General features: G+C 44.4%; 1 protein-coding gene across 2 annotated transcripts; it reads left to right on the top strand.

Annotated features, from left to right (window-relative positions):
- The first annotated feature begins 3,475 nt into the window (after positions 1–3,475).
- fignl2 (fidgetin like 2) lies at positions 3,476–18,539 on the top strand. 2 transcript variants are annotated; one of them, XM_004558703.4, is made up of 3 exons: positions 3,496–3,601; positions 4,975–5,115; positions 14,129–18,539. In XM_004558703.4, exons 2-3 carry the CDS (start codon positions 5,091–5,093, stop codon positions 16,168–16,170), a joined length of 2,067 nt encoding a protein of 688 aa, XP_004558760.3. In that variant the 5' UTR covers positions 3,496–3,601; positions 4,975–5,090; the 3' UTR covers positions 16,171–18,539. The 2 variants fall into 2 exon arrangements, with proteins under 2 accessions (XP_076734392.1, XP_004558760.3); XM_076878277.1 differs by lacking the exon at positions 4,975–5,115 and having other exon boundaries at positions 3,476–3,601.
- The last annotated feature ends 2,091 nt before the right edge of the window (positions 18,540–20,630 follow it).

Raw genomic sequence — 20,630 nt, 5'->3', positions numbered from 1 at the left:
AGTGAGCTGATCAGTGTTTGTTGGATGTATCTTGGTCCAGGATAAGGACAGAAGTGGATTGTGCTTTTGAGGTTGTGGACACTGAAGCTTAAGACCAACCTGTGCAACTTTACTTACTTAGTAGCTCCCTTGATGCTACTTATAAGCAGTCCATCTGGTTCTGCTACAAGTGACTGGAATATTCACTTCTCAGCCACAACATGAAAACCATCTGCCTACTTTTACACAGGTTTCACTACATTGGGGTGTACACAAAAGACCTCTGCGGTTTACTCTGGTGTCTGGAACCAGGACAATGGCAACTGATTTTTAGGTCCTGTGCCAAGTAGGACTTCTGTGTATTGGGCCACTTCTTCTGGTGCATCTTGCCCCCAGATGCTGGGCTGATTTGGGAGTTAGGAGGCTGAGCTACTCTTTTCTTGCAGTTTTTGTGTTGACCTTTGCTGTCTTTATTGTAGTGGATTATGCTTTTTACAACTTCCCCTCAGATGTGGTCCAACTGCAATAATGTTTGATTACAAATAAGATGAAGCGACTGGGTATCTAAACTGTTTATCGTGTCTGCTCATTAGCAGAATGTGCTTTTGAAACCATCATTAGTGGAACATATTTTTCATGTCTACCACGACATAAATCCCACCTGCCTTATCGTCATCAAAGCAGACCTGACCTATTGTGGCATGTCCAGTGGGTTGCATGGTTGGCGGACTGGAATCTGGGAGGGGTCTGATGAAGGGTTAAGGCATTGGGTTCTTTATCGGGATCCTTAGATCTGTAAATTGTCTGGTTAGTATATGTGTCAGAAGGCTAGGATGTAACTTTTTCCAGCAGAACACTGAATTGTTATGGCCCAATGTTTTTTTTGGAAGTAATATTGCACTTAATTGTATTTCTCAGTAGTCTTTGTTAATCAGACATTTCAATTGTTATAAAGGGACAATTAATTCTATGACTCTGGTGGCATCTGTCATTTTTTACAGTGCGGTATGTTGGAGCAGCAGTTTATCGGCAGCTGAGAGGAAGAGGTTGGATAAACTCATTAGGAAGGCCAGCTCTGTTCTGGGATGCACCCTGGACCCAGTACAGGTGGTGGGAGACAGAAGGACTCTGGCCAAAATAACATCTCTGATGGACAGAGTCTCCCACCCCATGCATGTAGATGTTGCTGAACTGCAGAGCTCCTTCAGTGACAGACTGCTGCATCCTCGATGCATGAAGGAGGGTTTCCGCAGGTCCTTCCTCCCTGCAGCTGTCAGACTCTGAACTGCTCCCAACAAACATAGATGTTTACAAGTTAGTTAATTAACCAATTCGCACTACAACCTGGTTTGCCTCTTACCTGTAATTATTTTTATTTAATTTAATAACTGTACAGTACTCTCTGTTTATAGTAACCATTGTCCTTAATGTAAATATGTAAGAAAAATTGTGTATGTTTCTGTTCTGTGTCCTGTGTACTGTTTGTTTGTATATTTGTCTTTTTGGCTGCTGTTACAACCAAATTTCCCCTTGAGGGATAATTAAAGGATTATTCTATTCTATTCTATTCTATTCTATTCTAAGACTGTAGTTCACTATTCAAATGTTGAAAAGGTTTAAAAATTAGTGGTGAATATAAGACTGAAGTATGATTATTGATCTATATTTGAAAGATTAGTTTTTGTTAATTGTTTTAGTTTTCATTTATTTGGTCTTTGTTTTGTTTAAATCTATTAATTAAAATGGTTTAAAAAAAAGCATTTAGAAAATTAGCTGTAAAAGTTCTGCTCTAATCTTCAGCCTACACCTTTTCAGTCAGTAATGCCTTCTTTCTATTTGATTCAGTTCTTTAACTTTTTAAACCTTTAAACCAATTTATATAATATAATTTAAGAAGGGAAAAACCCCCAAACAAAAACAAGAAAACCCCACATATATCTTCTGATGTGCATATAAAAAATGTATTGGGCCACCTGTCATAAAAAAACACATTTTAGAAATCTTTAGAAAACTTGTTTAAACCACAAATTATTTTGTTTATTAGGCAAATAACAAACTGAATGTATGTTTTCATACTCAAATTTTAGCTAAACTGCAGTAATGCAATATATGCAATACATTTAAATTGGTATCTTAATCAAAAAATGTGCTTTACTGTATTTTTTATTTATTTATTTATTTTAAACAGTGAATCTGAAAATTCATGCTAACAACAGTAACTATATTTACCTTAGCTTGTATGTACTGGTGGATTAACAATTACTGGAACATTTAAAATGAGTCTGGTAATTTACCAGTACTGTTAATTTAGTGCAGCTGCGGCACAAACCTTAAAATCGGTGGCGATCTAATAAATTAGTTCTTCCTTTTGGCTCTTTCTCACAAACACTAAACCTCCATTTAAGATGCACATCTATCAATCAACCATGTAACCTGCATTTATAAATTAAAGACCTTTAAGCAACGCAAACATAAAAGAAATAAACTACAACAGTGCAGGAGATGTGTAGAGATCTGCTTATTGCTTTTATTGCTTGTATCGGTGGCGACTGTTGCTCGACAGATGTTTCCAGCTGTAGTCTTGCATTAATTTGTCCATAATAAATCCAATCTGTTATACTAAGGTCAAAGTTTATTGAGCTATTTCTGTTTCTGGCTCTACTCAGCTGAACCTTTGTTCACGAGGTCACCTTATCTGTGCTGAATGGTGAAGTATGGTGTGATGGTCGTGCATCAGGGCTTTGTGGAGACAAGTCTTCTGCGATGTGGGTGTATGGCTAATGTGGCAGTTGATCAGTAAATACCTCCAAGCTGGCTGCTTGCTGAACCACATTGTCTTCCTCGTGTTACATACAAGATGTTGTGTGGGTGTGGCAGCTTAGGAATTTTTGGAAGGCATTTTTGCTTTTTTTGTTTTTGTTTTTTCGGAGCTTGGCTGAAAAATAGAAAATAATAATAATACACTCATACCAGGCTAAGATGCATTATTCTGCTTTTGAGAAATACTTTCTTAATTAGTAATAAGCGATGAATATCATTTTTCAAGGATCAGTTGTCAAGTGTCTGTTTCAGTCAGCCAGTGAAGAAATAAGAGCTCGCTCCTCGGTGTGTTTTCACTGCAATTTGACCGCTGTTGAGCTTTCCTAATCCTCCTATGTCAAACCAAACTTACCCTGGGCATTTCCCTCCAAATAAAAACTCTCCGCTGTCCTCCGTGTCCAGGTTTCATTATGAGCGAGCACCTTCACGCTCGCCCTCCTTCAGAGGATGATTGGTCAGTCCCCCACCCTCCCTGCTGCACTCCCCTTATTCTCTATCTCTCTTCCTACTTAAATACTTTTAGCATAAAGAGTGAGAAGGAGGGGAGGGGGATGGGAGATCCATGGGGGAGGGGAGCTGAGCGCTCGCTCTGTCACTGACGAGGGAGAGAAAGAGGGAGGGAGGGGGGGGGGGAGAGAGAGAGAGGGAGGGGGGGAGAGAGAGAGAGAGGGAGGGAGAGAGAGAGACGAATTGTGTCCCATATGTGGGGAAAAAAGCATAGCAGTGCACATGCAGGTCTGGTCTGCTCCAGGGATTATCCTAGCGCTTTCAGATCTGATGGAGGACATGCAGGCATGAATAGGTAAGACTGCTTGTCTTCTCTGCATCTATGTGTTTATCTGCTGTCATAGCCCGCTGCTATCCCTGCTGTTTGACTTGGCCGGGCTGAAGTTGGAGGAAGACGGGAACTGAGCGTGTTGAAACAGCTCTCCTGTTTGGCCAAGGACCATGAGACATTTCCTTGAGAAAACTCAGCTTTCTCTGCCTTCTCCCTTCAGCCTCGCTCTGACCTGTGCTGATGCAGGGCAGTGTTTGCTTTAAGTGGGAACTGTGGTTTGCCGCTGTAGTGTGTATGTTATTCTGGGCTGAGTGGTAAAAGTTGACTGTCAGTCGGAGCAGAGTGGGTTTGTAGTCTGATACTGTGTTGTTGCCTGTTGGTGTCCACAGATAGCCTTGTGGTCATTGCGTAATTTCTCTTCTATGTGAACAGTACATTTATGAATATAAATCTGTATTTAATAGGTTTGTTTTAAAGCGAACAGACTGCTGCCAAAAGTATTAACAGAGCATTAAATAAAACGGTTGTTTAAGACTTGGTTTACATATCTGAGATTATGTAATTTATGACTTTTAATATTTGACTTATAAATGAACTGTAGATTCTACAGATGTGGTTTTCACAGAAAGCATTAATGACCCCAAAGGCTCAATGAAAAAACTTTCATGGAAATATTTTATTTGCACGGCTTTTTCAGAGAGGTGCTCCAGATGAGAAAAGCATAATAAAAACTAGAAGGTTAAGCTGATTTGAGTTGGTGCGTGATCAAAATTTCTTTCACAACTTGACTTTTCAACCTAAATAGAGACTTGGTGTAATTTAATGTGCTTTATCTTTGAAAGTAGACAAAAACAATAGCTGGTTATATTTAGATTTCCACATTAAAAATACATTTTAAATCATTTTACAGCTGAAGCTGATGTGTTTGGACAGCTGGACAGCTGGAACTTTGGCTATATCTTTCCCCTGCATTTTGTTAGTACGGCTCCAAAAGTGCTCTGTGTCCTAAGAATGCAGTCTTTATTGCCCCAGTGCACAGAGCAATGGTATGCATGAGTCTTTTTGTGAGGCAGATTTAGAAAGCCCTCTTTAGAGGCTGGATGCAGCCTCACAATCAGCTTAATGCCTGCCTATAATGAACGCCCTTGTGCGCCTCAGTTTGGTAGACTGAGTGCGTGTGTGTGTTTGTGTTTATATCAGTTTGAATTCTGTTCTTGTTACGCTGATCGGGCTCTTGGGTTGGTCAATAATTCCATCAAATTCCGGTTCAATCTTGTGTTTGGATGCGTGTTGGCTTGTGAGCTCGCCTTGCAAGCATTGGTTGACGTTTGAGTGTCCACACAGTGCAGCAGCCAGTAACTCCCTCACCTCTTTTTCTCTCTCTCTCGCTCTCTCAGGGCTGTTCTGTTGTCAGTGCAACCTCATGCCAGTGATGGACTACAGCCGGACGGGCACTAACCTTAGCTGGCATTCACAAAACAGCCTTCCTCCTTATTGAGACCAGCTCCACAGAATGCTGAGTCCTATTGTCCCTTATAGTGAGTACACTATACCCTTCTCTCTATCTGCTCTGCACACCAAACGGCCTCATTCCCTCACTTGGACTTTGCCTTAATCAATGAGTCTCCGTTCCAAAAATACACAGGAGCGAACATCGTGTTTGTGTAGTTTGCAAACAGAGGAAGAATTGACAGTTGATCGTGCAATCAGAAACGTGTTGGGCTTTTTTTCCTTTTCTTTTTTTCCCTTTCCTGCTTGACGTGCGTTGTGGAAATGCTAAACCCCGGGCACTGGCCCTGTGTGAATGTTTCATCAGCAGACGGAAGACACAGATGGGGAGAGGAAGAGGTTGGAGGGCTGATGGTTTAAGCTACAGAAACCCTTCAGTCCTCAAAGTGTCATTTTACTTACACACACACACACACACACACACACATGCACACACGGCCTCCTGCCTTCTCTGCTTTTTCCTCCTCCCCTCTCTCTATTCTCCCTTCAATGCTGATCTAATAACTAACATGTCCAGTGTTCGTCTCCCCCTTTGCACCCTCCCACCAGGTTTCATTTGAGTCAGAGTCCAGTGCTCCGGCTCTCCGAAACGGCATTGTTTGCCGGCCAGCATGGGGCTGCCTCCGTGGCCTCGGCCTCGAGCGCCTTTTTCCCATCTCTTTAAATGGCCTCAAAGGAACATTATTGGCTTGACAGTTACAAGAAAAGGAGGAGAAATCACATGGAAAGGTCAATTTAAAAAGTATTACTTAAAAATGGTTTGTAGGAACTTTTGATTGTGTTTTTAAATGTGGCTTCGGTCGCAGTGTAGGCGAGCGCGTGGGCGTGTGAATTCAAACTGGAAAACAGAGTTTGATTAAAGCATCACGAGCAGATGTTTGACAGTAACCATGGCTGTTTGTTTGCTTTTGGTGGATTTCACCCTCTAAATGCCCAAATAAGTAGCTGACCTCTCGTTTTTGTTTTGAAACCGGTCCGTTCACAAGTGGCTCGTGGTTGAAATATTGCCAGCTCCCAGAATTTTTTTAATTTTTTTGATTAAACGCTGTTTATAGTTCAGACCCTAATTAGACCGAGTTTGGCCGTGCATTTGAAAGGCCTGTTTCGCAGGTTACTCCTTTAGTTCCCTGCAACCTGCGGGTCCACACTCACTAGTTATACTCGGCGCTGCTGAAATGGACAGCGAGTCTAAGAATGTCACAAAGTGATGGTGGAATAGTAAGCATGCCTTCGGAGATGACACACTGTTGGTCCTTCATAGGACTCTTCCGGTACATTATGTTTTAGGCTTTGTGGGCCTCTGTGTGTGGCTTGCTGTTGTGATCAGGACACACAGTGCTTCTTTTCATCTTCTCAGATCAACAGCTTGATGGGTTTTCATGTGTGGTGCATTTCTGTTCTGCAGTGTTTCTGCAGCGGCGAGCTCATTTCAGAGCGGCCTGCTAGTATTTGTGCATGCAAAGTTCACACAGGGGATTGTATGAGCATGTGCAGCAGTGTTCGGTAGGCTTTGCCGTTTATTCTCAGACCAAGCGTGACACACAAATATGCCCCTGTGCTTGAATGTGATGTCTCGGCGTACTGTCTTTTAGATAAGGACGCTGAGTATGTGCAGTGCATGTGAAGACTCTCACTTCCATGTTGGAATCCCCTTTGTGGGAATGTGGAGCATTCCTGCTTCCCAGTGCTACTTCTGACTCCTGCTGTTGGCATTTCTGTTCTGAGTCAAGTCCCCTTGTATGAACACAAACAAGGTGACATGTGCTTAGGACAGGTACACCGACACAGAGTTTAAAGGGGGGGGGGGAATCAGAACCACTTCGACTTAATGAATAAGATGTCATAATTATTCGGTGTCTGAGTGTCTGATTCTATATTAGCCTGTTCAGCCCTTGTCCCCGTCTCCGGCCAGTCCAGAATACTTCAAGCTGGGGTGAGCAGCTATGGCCGGACCTGCGGAGAAACCTGAGAGAGATTCCAGGGGCCATGGATACTCCTGGAGGGATTTGGTGCAAAGAATCTGTAATCTGCACTTCAAACACACTCTTAAATCAGTCCCAGGCCGCCAACCCAAGAGTGCCCTAACTCTTGTTGCTGGGGGCCCCTGCTGGTGTAGCAGTACCTTTTCTTTTAAAACAGAATGCATGCGCACACACATATATACAAACACACACTCCCAGAGCGACTACACACAAGAGCCCAGATCTGCCAGTTTTTATAGCTCTCTCCTCTGACTGACCCCTCTCCTTTCTCTCTCTTGCTCTGTTTTTGTGTTTTGTGTGAGTGTCTTTGTGAATGACTCCGGCAAGTCATGGAGCGTTTTTGTATGGAGGAAAAAAGACTAGATCTCATCCCGGCTCCTGAAGGAGGAGGTTGGAGGGCCGTGCCAGCGCGTATCTCTATTGTAGGCAGAGTGGTATGAGTGGTGCAGTAGAAGGAGGTCTGTGAGGCCCTTGAGTAAACACACAGCCTAAAGTGTGTGCGAATAAGTGCTAGGATCATTAGTTTGGGTGTGAATGTGTTCCAATTAGCCACCAGAGTGTGTGCGTGCGTGTTTGTGTGCGTTTGCGTCTACGTCCACAAGAAAAGAAGGTTAGGAACCCAGGCCCTGTGAGTTCACGGGCTCTGTGGTTTGTCTCTCTACGGGTTTATCAGCTCATTAAGGAGGCCTCCGCTCCCATTAAGGGTCCAATTAAGAAGCAGGGTGGTGAGGCTCATTCGGGTGGCAGCGCTGAACTGGATTCCTGAGGCAGCAGAATTCAGAGCTCGACAATGTGACACGTCTTCCACACCAGCAGAGCTAATTAGTAAATTACTACACTTGAGAAATAACATACTTTAATTGTCGTGTCTCGAGTGTTTGTAGGTGTTTGTAGTCTAATGTCCAGAAAACGCTCTGCTAGAAAGAAGAGAGGCTGTGGAATGTCACTCGAGCTTTCTCTAATTTGTGTGTGTGTACCAACAGAAAACAACAAATCCCAAAGCTGTCCATGTGCCGCGAGTATAAGCTCAGAGCACAGAGGGACCAAGGGATTTGGATAGAAAAGAGGGGGGGATGCAAGATGCTCAGTGGGAATGTGGGGGAATAAGGGAGGTGGAGAAGCGGAGAAACACAGATAGGAGATTGGAGGGAAAAGACAGAGCTGAAGAGGAGGAGATGGAGCGAGAGAGAGATTGGGTGGGTGAGACAGATGGAAGGGGTGATTGGTCATCACAGAGCCTTAGGACAGCTGTTCTTTGATATATTAGTGGACACAATGACCTAAAGCCAGCCTGTAGTCACAGAAAATAGGGACCCTGTTTTTTTTGTTTTTTGTTTTTGTTTTGTTTTTTGTTTTTTTCCTTCTTGAAGGGAAGGCGGGTGGGGGGTCGACGGACCGCTGCCATTTGTGGACGTGCATTAGCAGGCACGGGGGATGGGGGAGTTGTTTCTAAAATTACGAGCATGAAGTGACGCATCCAGCAATTATTCTGGAGGCTTTCTAGTTTTGGAGAGTGCTGAGAAAAGCAGCGCAAAATGAGCGTGCTCGCTCTCAGGCAGGACTTTGCATTTTGCTGCACTCTCATTAGCAATTCTAAACACGTTTGTCAATTAATCAATGTTTAGCAAAATGCCATCAGGTAGTTTGGCCGCTGCTCCACCTCCATCCACTCTGCTTAAAATAGCAACTTTTAATGCCACAGAACATTAATCTGCCTCTAATTTACCCTTTTGTTTTATTTTGAATCGATATTTATTTTTTTCACTTATCCTAGTTACATGGCATTACAAAGGTATTAAAATTGTATCATTAAGTTTAAAAAGCCGCACACACTTTGGTCATTTTGTCCTTATCCTCTCATGAAGTAATATTAGCTTCACACGCTGACAAAAACTCTTCTGACAGCTGGCCTGGAACAATCCCAGAGGAGGGTGAAACAAAAAAGGAGTAAGTCAAACTGTCATTCTGATGCATGGAGTGCAGATAGCTCTATCCACAGAAAGATGAAAGTATAGAGATAGAGACACACATACACACAAAAAACTCACAGAGGACATCCCTCAATGCCACTGCAGGAGATGGGCTCTGTCCTCCTGGGAGTGTACTGGTGAGGCGTCTTTGAAAAGAGCTGCGTCTGCTCGCGCTCTGGGCAGCAGGTGTGAAAACTCCCCAACAGAGCTCCCGCACTCTTCTGTTATTACATCTTTTTAGGGACATGAAGAGGGAGCAGATGAGCCAGATGCAGCGAGAGGCCTAGCGCGGGATTGTGTTTCATTTGAGTGATAGCAGGCCTGCGACTGAGAATTAGATTTATAATAATTTTCCTCAGCAATCTCCAATTATGCATGCCTGATATATGATGATCCCCGCTGGTCGGGTGCGCATTATCCCCGTTTTAACGTGGGTCGACGAGGGTCCGAAGAGCCGACCTCTAACGGCGTTTTGGCAATACCCCACACAATCACAGAGGCTCCTCTGCGACTGTGGGGTAATAATGCACAGGGTGACTCGACACGGTGTAACGCGAGTGTCGTACGAAATAATCCAAAATTTATGGCAGGAATTTATTATCTTTATCACCGTCTTCAGGTCTGAACTGTGCAAGGGGCTGATAAAATGTGTATTTCATACCAAAGTGTGAAAACGTCCAGAGACAATTTTCTACTCTGTCCACCAGCTAGGCTGTGAAATGTGGCCGGTGTCTCCGATTGGTGTTTTTACGACACACCGGTAGCATGCAGCAGCATACAGCCTAGAAAGAATGCCCTGCTTGATATTAGTATCATAAATCATAGTGAACTTGAGAGCAGAGGACTTCAAGGGCTTGAAACAGCAAATCAAGATAACATACATACACAAGAGATTTTCACTTGCTTCGTGGTTTGCGTGCTAAACTGATGATCATTTGGGAGATTTCCTATTCAAAGCAATGTGTTGGGTTTTGAAAACGAGCAGTTGTGTTTAAAGAGTTCAGACGAAAAAGGGAAAAAGTCTGTCTTACATATGTATAAGTGCCAAGCTTGAGTTTCGTCCAATAACTCATCGATCAGGTTGTGCTCGCTGAACACGTCCCGACTGATGCGGTCATTGGAACATCAACTTTGTGCTTTATCAGCACAAACACAACGCCCGTCACACTTTGCCCTTCTCCACTTTCATTCCCCTTTTGCAATATCGGTGTGCGGTGCTTTGTGTGACTGCGCCCCTTTTAAGCTTTTTTTTCTTCTCCCTTTTTGAAGTGGCTGTTTTCTGAGAAGTTGTCTCAATTGAATTCCTGACACACTGCCACAACAGCCGGAGCAGCATTCTCAGAACAATTTGACACTGTGCTCTCTGCAACTTTTTGTTCATAGGTATTGAAAGAATTTTGTTTTAGGCATCAAGTCTACTTTTTCATGTTTACTTTCAGGTAGAATAGCTGGCCAGACTTGGAGGGTAACTCTTTATATTACCAAGACTGCAAATTTTAAGTTTATTTAAGCAATCATTTCTATCAGCTTAGCTTTTCTTGTTAATAAATAAAATATTAGAAACAATGTAACAAATGCATTAACTTTGGTGTTGTGTAGATGTATTTATTTTCTGGTCTGTGGATGGGGGGGAGCTGAACTCTGAATATATCCCAGATTAAATTGATCCAAAGCTCTCTTGTTTACAAGCGGCCCACAGTCCCAGAAGGCTTGTTGCATCCGTGTCCGTTTTGTTCCTCGAGGCCGGGAAAACAAAAGTGCCGGGAATGGAGAAGAGGGGGGGAGCAGCAACCTCAGGGGAGCTGTGAAATGGCACTGGAGCCCTCCGTCTCGGGGCTTCCAGCCAAGATAAGGTTTCACCTCACTCACTGATACTTATTTTATAGGAAACCACAACGCAGTCGAGAGCGATACCAGCCTTTATGGGCCACGAGCTACTTCAGTTTCAGCCAGTCAACAGGAGACTCTGTGACTTTGCAGGTGGCAGATCTGAGCATTTGAGGGCAGAAATCACAGCACTCCCCACACGCTCCCCCGTTTGGCATAAGTAGTCTAATTTTAATTTTAGGGCCTCCTCAAAGGAAAGCTGGTCTCTGCTGAAGTGAGCTGTGCCACTGTCTTCATCACACACACTCCTACAATGGGATGCAGCTCACACAAGTTCCTCAATAAATCCCAGGCTGACACAAAAGCTGTCAGTAGACTGCTGCTGAATAGATTAATAAGATTTCCATAATTAGACAGGGCCCTGACAATAGGATCCTTTAGGCTTTGTCTCAGGGCCAACTGGATTGTCCGATCCGTGCACGTCTGCTGGATGGTCGTCCGCCACAATGGCCGCACAGACAGTAAGGCGGTCAGAACATCTGTCTCTCCTGGGGCCAAGAACACACACAAACAGTGGGAAGTTTTATATGCATACACAGAAGGTTCTTATCAACCTCCCCACACTCAGTCGCACTCGGTCAACAGAAGAGCCATGTCATTATCTGTGTATATTGAACTTGGTCACTGCAAGTGATTTTTATTCACTTTAAATTTAACAGCGTAAGTGATGAAAGAGAAAACATTACACACTTTATATTTAGATCACAGAGGAGCTTTACTTTGTATTGTTAGCATGAAGAAAAGCTTCGATTGTATTGGATTCATATTTGTAAACAATATTCAAATCATAAAAGTCGTCTTTTATATGAGACGGAGTTCAGGGGATGGTGGCGCATAAATAAAAATATCAGCTCATCAGTGTTACTTGCAAATGGATTACAACATTTAGTGATTGCATTAGCAGCGCTAATGCTTCTATGTCACAACCCAGCATCGCATTAAAGCATGTATTGAAGTTAATCTAATGATTGCACTGCTATCCACAGTATGTCCACATTGTCCTGATTTCCTACTTCTAATCTTAGGTTTCTTCCCGTCCCTCCAGTGAATTAATCTGCGCGATGGCTCTGATTTAAGCAGAAGTGTAGATTAGCGCTCGCTCAGTTCATTGTGGAGTGCTACTACTCCTACTACTAAAACCACAGTCCAGCACTGGGAAAGATCTAATTGCATGGGACGCTAAACTGCTCAGCAACCCCGCTGTTTTCATCAGGGGTGAATGATCACTCGCATCGCTCTGTGGAAGAATTATAATAACGCTCAGATTTAACAGTGAATTGGTTTTTCAGTTACGGGCAGCTGGTCATTACTCCGGTCAGCGGGGTAGTGTACCATCCTGTATTAGAACTACTCTAATGATGGAGAGGACAGCAGTTAGCCCGCCTCACTGAGTCCTCTAATGTCTGCGCAAGTCTGCTTAGAAAGGACGAAGTGCCTGCTGTCCACTCTTTCCCCTCCCTGCCTCCATCCCTGCCTTTACCATCCCTCCCTCCCACTGCAGGTTTTATGAGCTCCCCTGGGCTCTCATCCATCTCTGTCACACACAGGCCCCATTATTGGGGCTGCTCACAAACTGGTTGGGCTGCAGATGGGAAGGGCCTGCAGGACATGTATATGGTTTCTGCAGCCTGGACAAAGACCTGCAAGTCAGACCAAAAAAAAAAAAAAAAAGTGGTCATCTGGGTGTGGACAAGCCAATGTCTTCAGCATGTTTTTAAAAATAGAAGTGAACACAGTGCAAGACTGTTCTTGTACATCTTGTGGCCGTGGGTGTGAGGCTCTGTGGGTTGGGTGAAGCTTAGGGAAGCGCTTGAACTGGTTTGGCCATTGAGAACTTAAGGCAGTGCATTTGAATATGAAGGACATGATAATCCAATGGCCATCTGGTCTGCCGGTCTCATCTGACTGAATAAACAGGCGTAATCTGAAAACACACACGCGGAGGTTTGGAAATTGGGTAAGGAGGGAGGCCAAAGTTTGGGAGTGAGCTAGAGACCAAGAGAGCAGCAGCTTCTAATCTTGGACTGTGGATATTGAGCTTTGATTTAAATGGCAATAAGAGTCCTGGCTCCACACACACAGACAGCCATGAATAATGAATCATCAGGCGTCCGCTGAAGGAAAGGCAGAGACGGCAGCAATGATGACTTTCGCCATATTCCCTTTTACCTCCCGGTTTGTGACTGACGTAGTCCTCACCTTGGGGTAAATCATGACAGTTCAGTAATGCCAAGCTATGTGTGGAATGTCAAGCTAGTGCCTCAGCAAGATGCAGCACTCTTCATGAAATGAACAATCCTATAATTATAAGATTGTGATTTTGTTTTTTTTAAACCAGCTTTTAAACATTGTTAATTACATCCGTTGCATGAGGGGAAACATGAAAAACAGATTTTTCTTGCTCATCTCTGTCCTGTTAACTCAGCGATGATCAATTAGACCACTGCTGAAGTCAGCCAGAGGAACAGGCATTCCACTTTCCCAATGTTCCATAGGAGACTGTGCTGATGAATAGCACACTATGCTGCATTTCCAAACCCACCCACCCCCCTTTCTTTCTTGCTTTCTTTCTCACTCTCTCCACACCACTGTCCACACACACACACACACACCCTTGTTCATTTCTCCCCTCCCCGTGTCCAGCCGGCCACTGGGCCTTTGGAGCTCTGGTGTACGGTGGGTGGGTGGATTGGTGGGTGGTACGTGGGGGGGCAGGGCGAAGAGAGCAGGCATTCAGAGCAACATGCACAGGGAGATAACAATAGCTCCTCTGGGAGATCTGCAGATGCTAGCAGTACAGGCAATAGTAGTGGGATCTTATCGCTACGCCAACATAAGCTGGGAAAGTGCGAAACAACACATCCAACCCACTGATCAGTTCCCCCCCGGTTTGCCCACAAATTAAAAATTAAAATGAAAAACTGAATTTTAGGCATTCTGACACTTTCTTTGTGTGTTTTAAATATAAATAAATAAATAAAACCATGGTTAAGATCATGGAAAGTCTTGCTGTTACTGCACCCAGATGCCCATGTAAACGCCTACTGTGGAGAAAAACATGGCCATAGATGAACTTATATGATGACCAATAAACTTCAGGCTTTCCTGTCTAAATTTAAAGTGTAATGATTTTTCTGATGCAAGTCTACTTAGAAGAAAAATATAACTTTTATTTACTGTTTTTTTTGTTTTGTTTCTATCAGGCCTGTTAAAGATGCACTGGAACCCAGAGCATGCCCAGTCCCTCAGCCAGTGGCCTGAGCAGCACCTGGACGTCTCCTCCACCACCTCCTCTCCGGCCCACAAGTCAGAATTTTACTCTGGCCGTAGCCGCAGCTCCTACAACTACGCCTGGGCCAATGACGACATCTCTGCCCTTACAGCCTCCAACTTGTTGAAGCGCTATGCTGAGAAGTATGCCGGCGTGCTGGACTCGCCATATGACCGGCCTTCTGCTGTGGGCACCTATCCAGAGTCTGGGGCCTTTGGGAGCCTAAATAACCAAAAGACTGAGCTGGAGCCTTGGCCACTGACGCACAGCACTGAAGCCTATCCCCTGGGGCCTCCTGGAGGCCATGACAGCCATTCGGGGCCCAAGACTGCAGCCACGTCCACGGGCCCTCCGGGGATTGGCAGCGTGTCAGTATTGAACAGTAACCTTTCAGACTCAGGTTACAGTGGTAGCAGCTCCTGCAGTGGGTCCACTGAGTACCCCTCTCGCTACAATGGCACCTATCTTTCCTCAGGTTTTTGTCCGCAACCCAACGCAGCACTTCCCCCTGCCTCTCTCCACACTCTCCAATCGACTCCCACTCTTGTGCCCAGCTATAGCCCTGCCACGCCAGTCTACAACTACCCCCCCAGCACATACCCTCCTCAGACCAGCCTTGCTCCTGGCTACAGCCACCCTTCTTCGACTTACCTCCCCTCAGGTCTACCGGCCCCTACCCCTGTTCCTTCAAGGCCCACTGTGGTAGGAGGCAGCTATAGTTATCAGAGCACAAGCCTTGGGACATCTGAATCTGGAGGGACATTGAAAAGAAAAGCCTTTGAGATGGGTGTTGAAGATGATGAGAGTGGGGACCGGTCGCGGTACAGGAAATACAGCTATGACCCTGTGAAGGCTGGGGGAAGCTCACCCTACAGTGTGAATGATAAAACGGATTGCCATGGAAATGGCTTCAGTAGTTCAGGCAGCACAGACCCTCAGACCTTCAAGCCCAGTAAGCCCTCCTCTCAGCCCTTGGTGTCTCCTCAGTTTGGGGCGGCAGGGCAGTACAGCCCTCCAACAGGCATGACGGGGGAGAATGGCATGACAGAACAGGGATTCACCCAGCAGCAGCAGCAGCATTCCCAGGCTGTCAAACACCCTCCATTATGTGCTCCAACTGCTGAGGCTATGAAGAGTCCAGACCCGCGGCTGTTAGACCTCATCAATGGGGAGTTATTGGACTGCATCCCCGCATTGGGCTGGGGTGAGCTGGCTGGACTCACACATGTCAAAGCTGCCCTGGAGGAGGACCTGATGTGGCCCGTGTTGAGGCCAAGTCCAGTGGTGCAGCCACCAAGAGCCGTCCTGCTGTTCGGCCCCAGAGGAGGGGGTAAGACGACATTGACTCGCTCACTGGCTTCGCAGTTAGGGGCCTCCTTCTACCGTTTGAGTGGAACCATGCTGGCCTCTAAAGGGAAGCCTGAGGCAGAACACATTCTGGGGTCTCTGTTGCAGGTGGCGGGGGCACGGCAACCCTCAGTTGTGCTACTTAGTCAGGTGGAAGCCATGGAAGAGGAGGGCCTTAGGCAGGTACTGCTGAGCACCCTGGAGAAAGCTCAGGTGGGGACCACAGGTCTGGTGATTCTCGTATGCGCCACTGGAAGGCCAGATCTGCTGCAAGATGCTGTCCATCGGAGCTTTGCTAAGCGATACCACGTCGGCCTACCAGATGTGGCTCTGCGCAGAGAGGTGCTGCTGCAGGCTCTGTCGCCCCAGGGCTTCAGCCTGAGCGAGAGGGAGCTGAACGGTGTGCTGCAGCGCACGGAGGGCTTCACTGTGCGGGAGCTGCTGCAGCTCAGCCAGCAGGTGCTCTCGTCAGCATCCTCCTCAAATGGAGCCATGCACGGCCTCACCACGTCCAGCAAACCCCCCGACTTTACAGACTTCGAGAATGCCTTCTGCAAGGTGCGGCCACACACCACCGCAAAGGAACTGGACACTTGTGTAGAGTGGAGCAAGATGTATAGCCACTGAGAAAGCAGCCAGTCCCAGTACTCGGACTGCATTATGACCCTGTCTCTGCATCGGCATAGAAAGCCTTTGGAATGTTTTTGTTTTTTGTAATTACAGATTATTCAGCCAAAAGAGCCAGAGAAGCTCACAAACATGGGAGAGATGACAAGGTTGTTTCACTGGCAGAAGCATGCAATGATGTGCTGTTTTTGTTTTGCTGTAAATACCCGCAATATTTTGTTTTTCCCAAAGAAAATAAGGATGGGGCTTGTTTATGTGTATTAGTAGTTTGGCCAATGGGAAAATCAGATAGCTGTTTTATGACTCAGAGATCCTGATTAGCCTGGGTCCAGGACAAAATCAATTATTTGTTGCAAGGTGAAGCGGTCCAAGCTTATGGATAATCAGGGTTTGGAAAATCCCTCCCCCCCTCCCCCTTGGCTGCTACTCTCAGGATCCTATTTATTACCAGTCCACTTCCATGCTTTCCAAATGTTGATTTACTCATTGAATTGCCACTAATCATTCAGTGCAAAGGGCTTGGGATCTGCAACATTTCAGCAAACCAGTTTTGACCAAAAAAACTTGTTAAACCAAATACAAAAGCAGCAGTAGTCTCAAATTTCTCCAAATGGGCTGGTTCTTCACATCGGTGTATTGATGTTGACAGCTTGTTACCAAATCACGAAACAGCAGCTTCTCCTTACTATTCTGCATCTTTTATTTCCTGTCATGTTAAAGATCACATACTTAATTTTGTATTATTCACATTCCGCCTTAAGTCCAGTTTCCCTCGAAATCTTCAATTAGAGCCACATTAATCCACCTGCACATCCAGCTTCTCCTTCAGCATGTCTGTTTTTTTGATTTCACTTACTGCTTTTTTTTTTTTTGTAGTATGTAGTCATGTTTGAAATGCTCAGGAAGAATTTTACCTCAGAAATATGAAATAAAGAATGTATGTAATCGTAGGGTCTTAGTAGAGAGTGGCGGAGCGTGAGATAAAGGTGCGAGGGGAAACCTGACGGTCTTGTAGTACCCACTTCAACGAGGCTTTTACCTCGGGAGAGAAACTTGAATCTGCTACAAAGAGTAACATTGAATGTAATTCAGGTATTTCAAAGGATTTTTGATGCCATAAATCCATGTATTATTATATATGAATATATACATTTTTTCCCTGTTCTTATAACCTTTATTTTTATTGTAGTTTATGGTGAAGTGACGATTGTGTTGAAGAAATGCTATGTAGAATACAGAAAATATTCCTTTTTTGTTGGACAAACTGCTTGCAAAAATCTGTGATATCTAGTGTTTACACATCCTGCATATGCATGTCTGCTTTATGATTTCACTGCTGCGTAACATCACTTGAAACTGTAAATACAATAAACACACACAATCACCTACGACGAAGCACAAGATGCCATCCAAAAAGACGAGTTTTGAGAAGTATGTGTAGCTTTTAACAAATCCCAAAGTATGAAAATTCACAGCTGATGTGTACATATTACATATGTAGACAATCCAAAGCAATCTCCCCTTTCCCAGCAGCTCTGTGGTTGTTTTAATAAGTGGGAAAAACCCGTCTTTTGTCTGCAGCAGCAGAGGTTGTGTGCATTAGACTGTTGCCATGGTCCTGAGGAGGTATAAACAGAATGATGTAATATTTCCTACCGTCCTTCTCCTCTCTCCGCCTCTCCCGCCCTCATCACTCTTTTTCTTTTTTTTCTGGTTTTCTCACTCCCCGATGCAATCTCATTAGATTGGATTGCCCCCTGGCCACAAAACCCAGTGGCCATGTGGCGTTGCATCTTCTCCCCACCCCCTTCCCCTCTCCTTATACCGATTCCTCTGGAGTGGAAGGGGTCTGATTGATGTCCAGCAACCCTATAGCACAGTGCAGACCTCCATTTCCAGTTGGTAGCTTCAGTCATGCCATACAGCCCCCACTGACTAAACTGATTGCCCTCTTGGAAATTCAAAGAAACACTTTTTCCAACTAGCAGAACAACCCCTGGCCCATCAGCGTTGTGCTGGAACTGCAAGCGATAATTCATTTGGTAATTACATAAATTTAAAAAACCTTTTGATTGCCTGTTCCCTGTACTTCTCACAGTTTGTCCAACAAAACAAGCTTTTATTGTGTACATTTGGATCTGTTATCACAGTAACTTTGTTCTTGGTTATTGTACATTTTCTGTAACCATTTCTACCTCATTTTTGCGGCATATTGTACATGAAAGTATTTATTTCATGTCTTTTTTGATGTCTGTTTAAAAAAACAAAAACAAATGATTATGTTCTTGAACTGTAATAGTCTACCTCAGAAAAGACTGTATTTTAAGATAAGAGTATCATACAATATTAAACAGAATTTGTCAATATTACTTTGTACTTATTTCGTTGCAGTTTTTCACTGGTTGACGTAACAGTAATAGCTATGGTTGATCCCAGCATCGAGGTCAGTTGCTTACATAGACGGTGTGTTGTTTTACGCACAAAGTTAAATCATAGGGCTTTGGATCTTTTTAGCTTGGACTGAATTAACACAGTTGGTTGCACAGTCAGCATATTAAGTGCTGTTAAAGACAGAAAAGACTCCTGTAAATGTGAGTAATGAAGATAAGGCAACCGAGGATACTGTGCACATAATTTTGCCAGTCTGCAAGCGTGTGTGTGTGTGTGTGTGTGTGTGTGTGTGTGTGTGTGTGTGTGTGTGTGTCTGCTGTAGCATCCAGAAGCAGTGCGAACACACCCCTGAGGCTTAAGGCCCAACACCAGAGCACAGAGGTCCTTCATCCCTGTCACTGTCTGTAAACAACAGCTCGTCCCAGCGGCCTAGCCTGCGCTATTTCTGGCCTTTTCCTGACATCTTTCAAACACTCAAAACTAAAAAGTAAATTTGAGCAACTCCATGCAAATAAGTAAAAGTTTAGCTTAAGTCTGAAAACAGAATCCGTCACTCCTCGGTTACAGGTTGTTAAAGGGCGTTTTGAAACATCTGAATGAATCCCGGTGGAAGCGTGGTGCTGCTGGCGTTAATGACAAGAGTAATTAATTGCCTAATAATGATACATAGCTCTGTTATAAGCACAACCTTGTGCAGCAGCTGCCCTTCATCCTCTGGTGAAGGATAATTGTCTCCGCAGCTGTTTAAAAATTATTTAATATCTTTTGCTGTCACAATCCCGATAACATTATCTGCAGAACAACATAACCTTGTAAAGGTAGACGGATCACACAGTGGCTGTGGGAGAGTTTTCAGAGTACAATGATGAATAAATATGCTACTAATATTTTACCAACTGTGGTCTGAAGCCAACGCGTTTTTCTGCAAGCAGCAGACGCATATAAAGCTATAAAGTGCTGCCCTCACTACTTGATGACACTGCAGTGAGGGGGTTTGCAATTATTTGACCAAATGAGGGTACTTAAAAAAAAAAACCCATATGGTTACCTTCTGCATTTAATACTTTTATATCCTGACGTCCATCCAGGAAGAGCCTGAAAAGCAATTTGTCCTTTTTGTCCTACAGTGGGTTCTGTCCTCCAGGAAGTCAATCATTTTTGTCCCCCTGCTGATTGGAGGTAATTAGGCGAGCAGAGTTTCTAACTGGATAATAAAAGATGCTAATGAGTCGCTGTCCTATTTACTGATAAAGTGGTAGTGAATAGCAGGACACAGCGCAGCCACATTTCCCTGACGGCGGCACACAGAAGCAAAGATTCAGAATAATATAAAATTTATATTTATTCATTGCCAGACTAATTTCTTTATTTGGGTGGGTTTAATATGAAGTTGTGGTCATGTAAGATTAACAAGATGTTCTCAAATGAATCTAACCAAGACATGGACTGATAATACGTGTTTTTAATATCTGCTTGTATATTTGATGTTGTGCTCTCAGATCAGGCAGCATAAGACTGAATATTTTCCAGCGTGCGCTCAGACTTCATAACTAATGACGATGATGTTCATCGTCATTGAATGCTCCCGATTTGAAGGTCCCAAAACCCGAATGTTATTTATGGTAACAACTATCATTAAAAAAAGGGTCATTCTCTGAATCTCACTTCACCCCGACACAGATCTCCTCCCTACCTATACGTGCTGCCGGCCTTCCATTGTACAGGCCTTGATACTGACAAGGTTGACATCAGAGGGCAGCTCTGACACAGGGTGAGTTAGGACTGCCAGCTGTTAGCAATCAAGTCTATTTTGAAGTCAGGGACACACAGACCCCCAGGGCCAAAGTAGCAACTAGCCCAGCCCCTCACTCCCCAACCCACTCAAATCAGCCTACAACCTCCGAGCCCCCCGGTCCCACAGATAGCTAGCACATCTGTATTGGTTCCAGATGTTGCAAACTTGCACTGAGCGTCCTTTACCTAAGAGCACCCCGAAACAGCGTCAGAGAAGCACAGAGCTTAGTGCAGAAATCTAAAGAATATGCTCCAGTGCCTGCCACACTGGTGAC

This window comes from Maylandia zebra, linkage group LG20, assembly GCF_041146795.1.
Source record: "Maylandia zebra isolate NMK-2024a linkage group LG20, Mzebra_GT3a, whole genome shotgun sequence".
Classification (NCBI taxonomy): domain Eukaryota; kingdom Metazoa; phylum Chordata; class Actinopteri; order Cichliformes; family Cichlidae; genus Maylandia; species Maylandia zebra.
The sequence above is the reverse complement of the archived record's forward strand: the minus strand, read 5'-3'. Positions and strand labels throughout refer to the sequence as shown.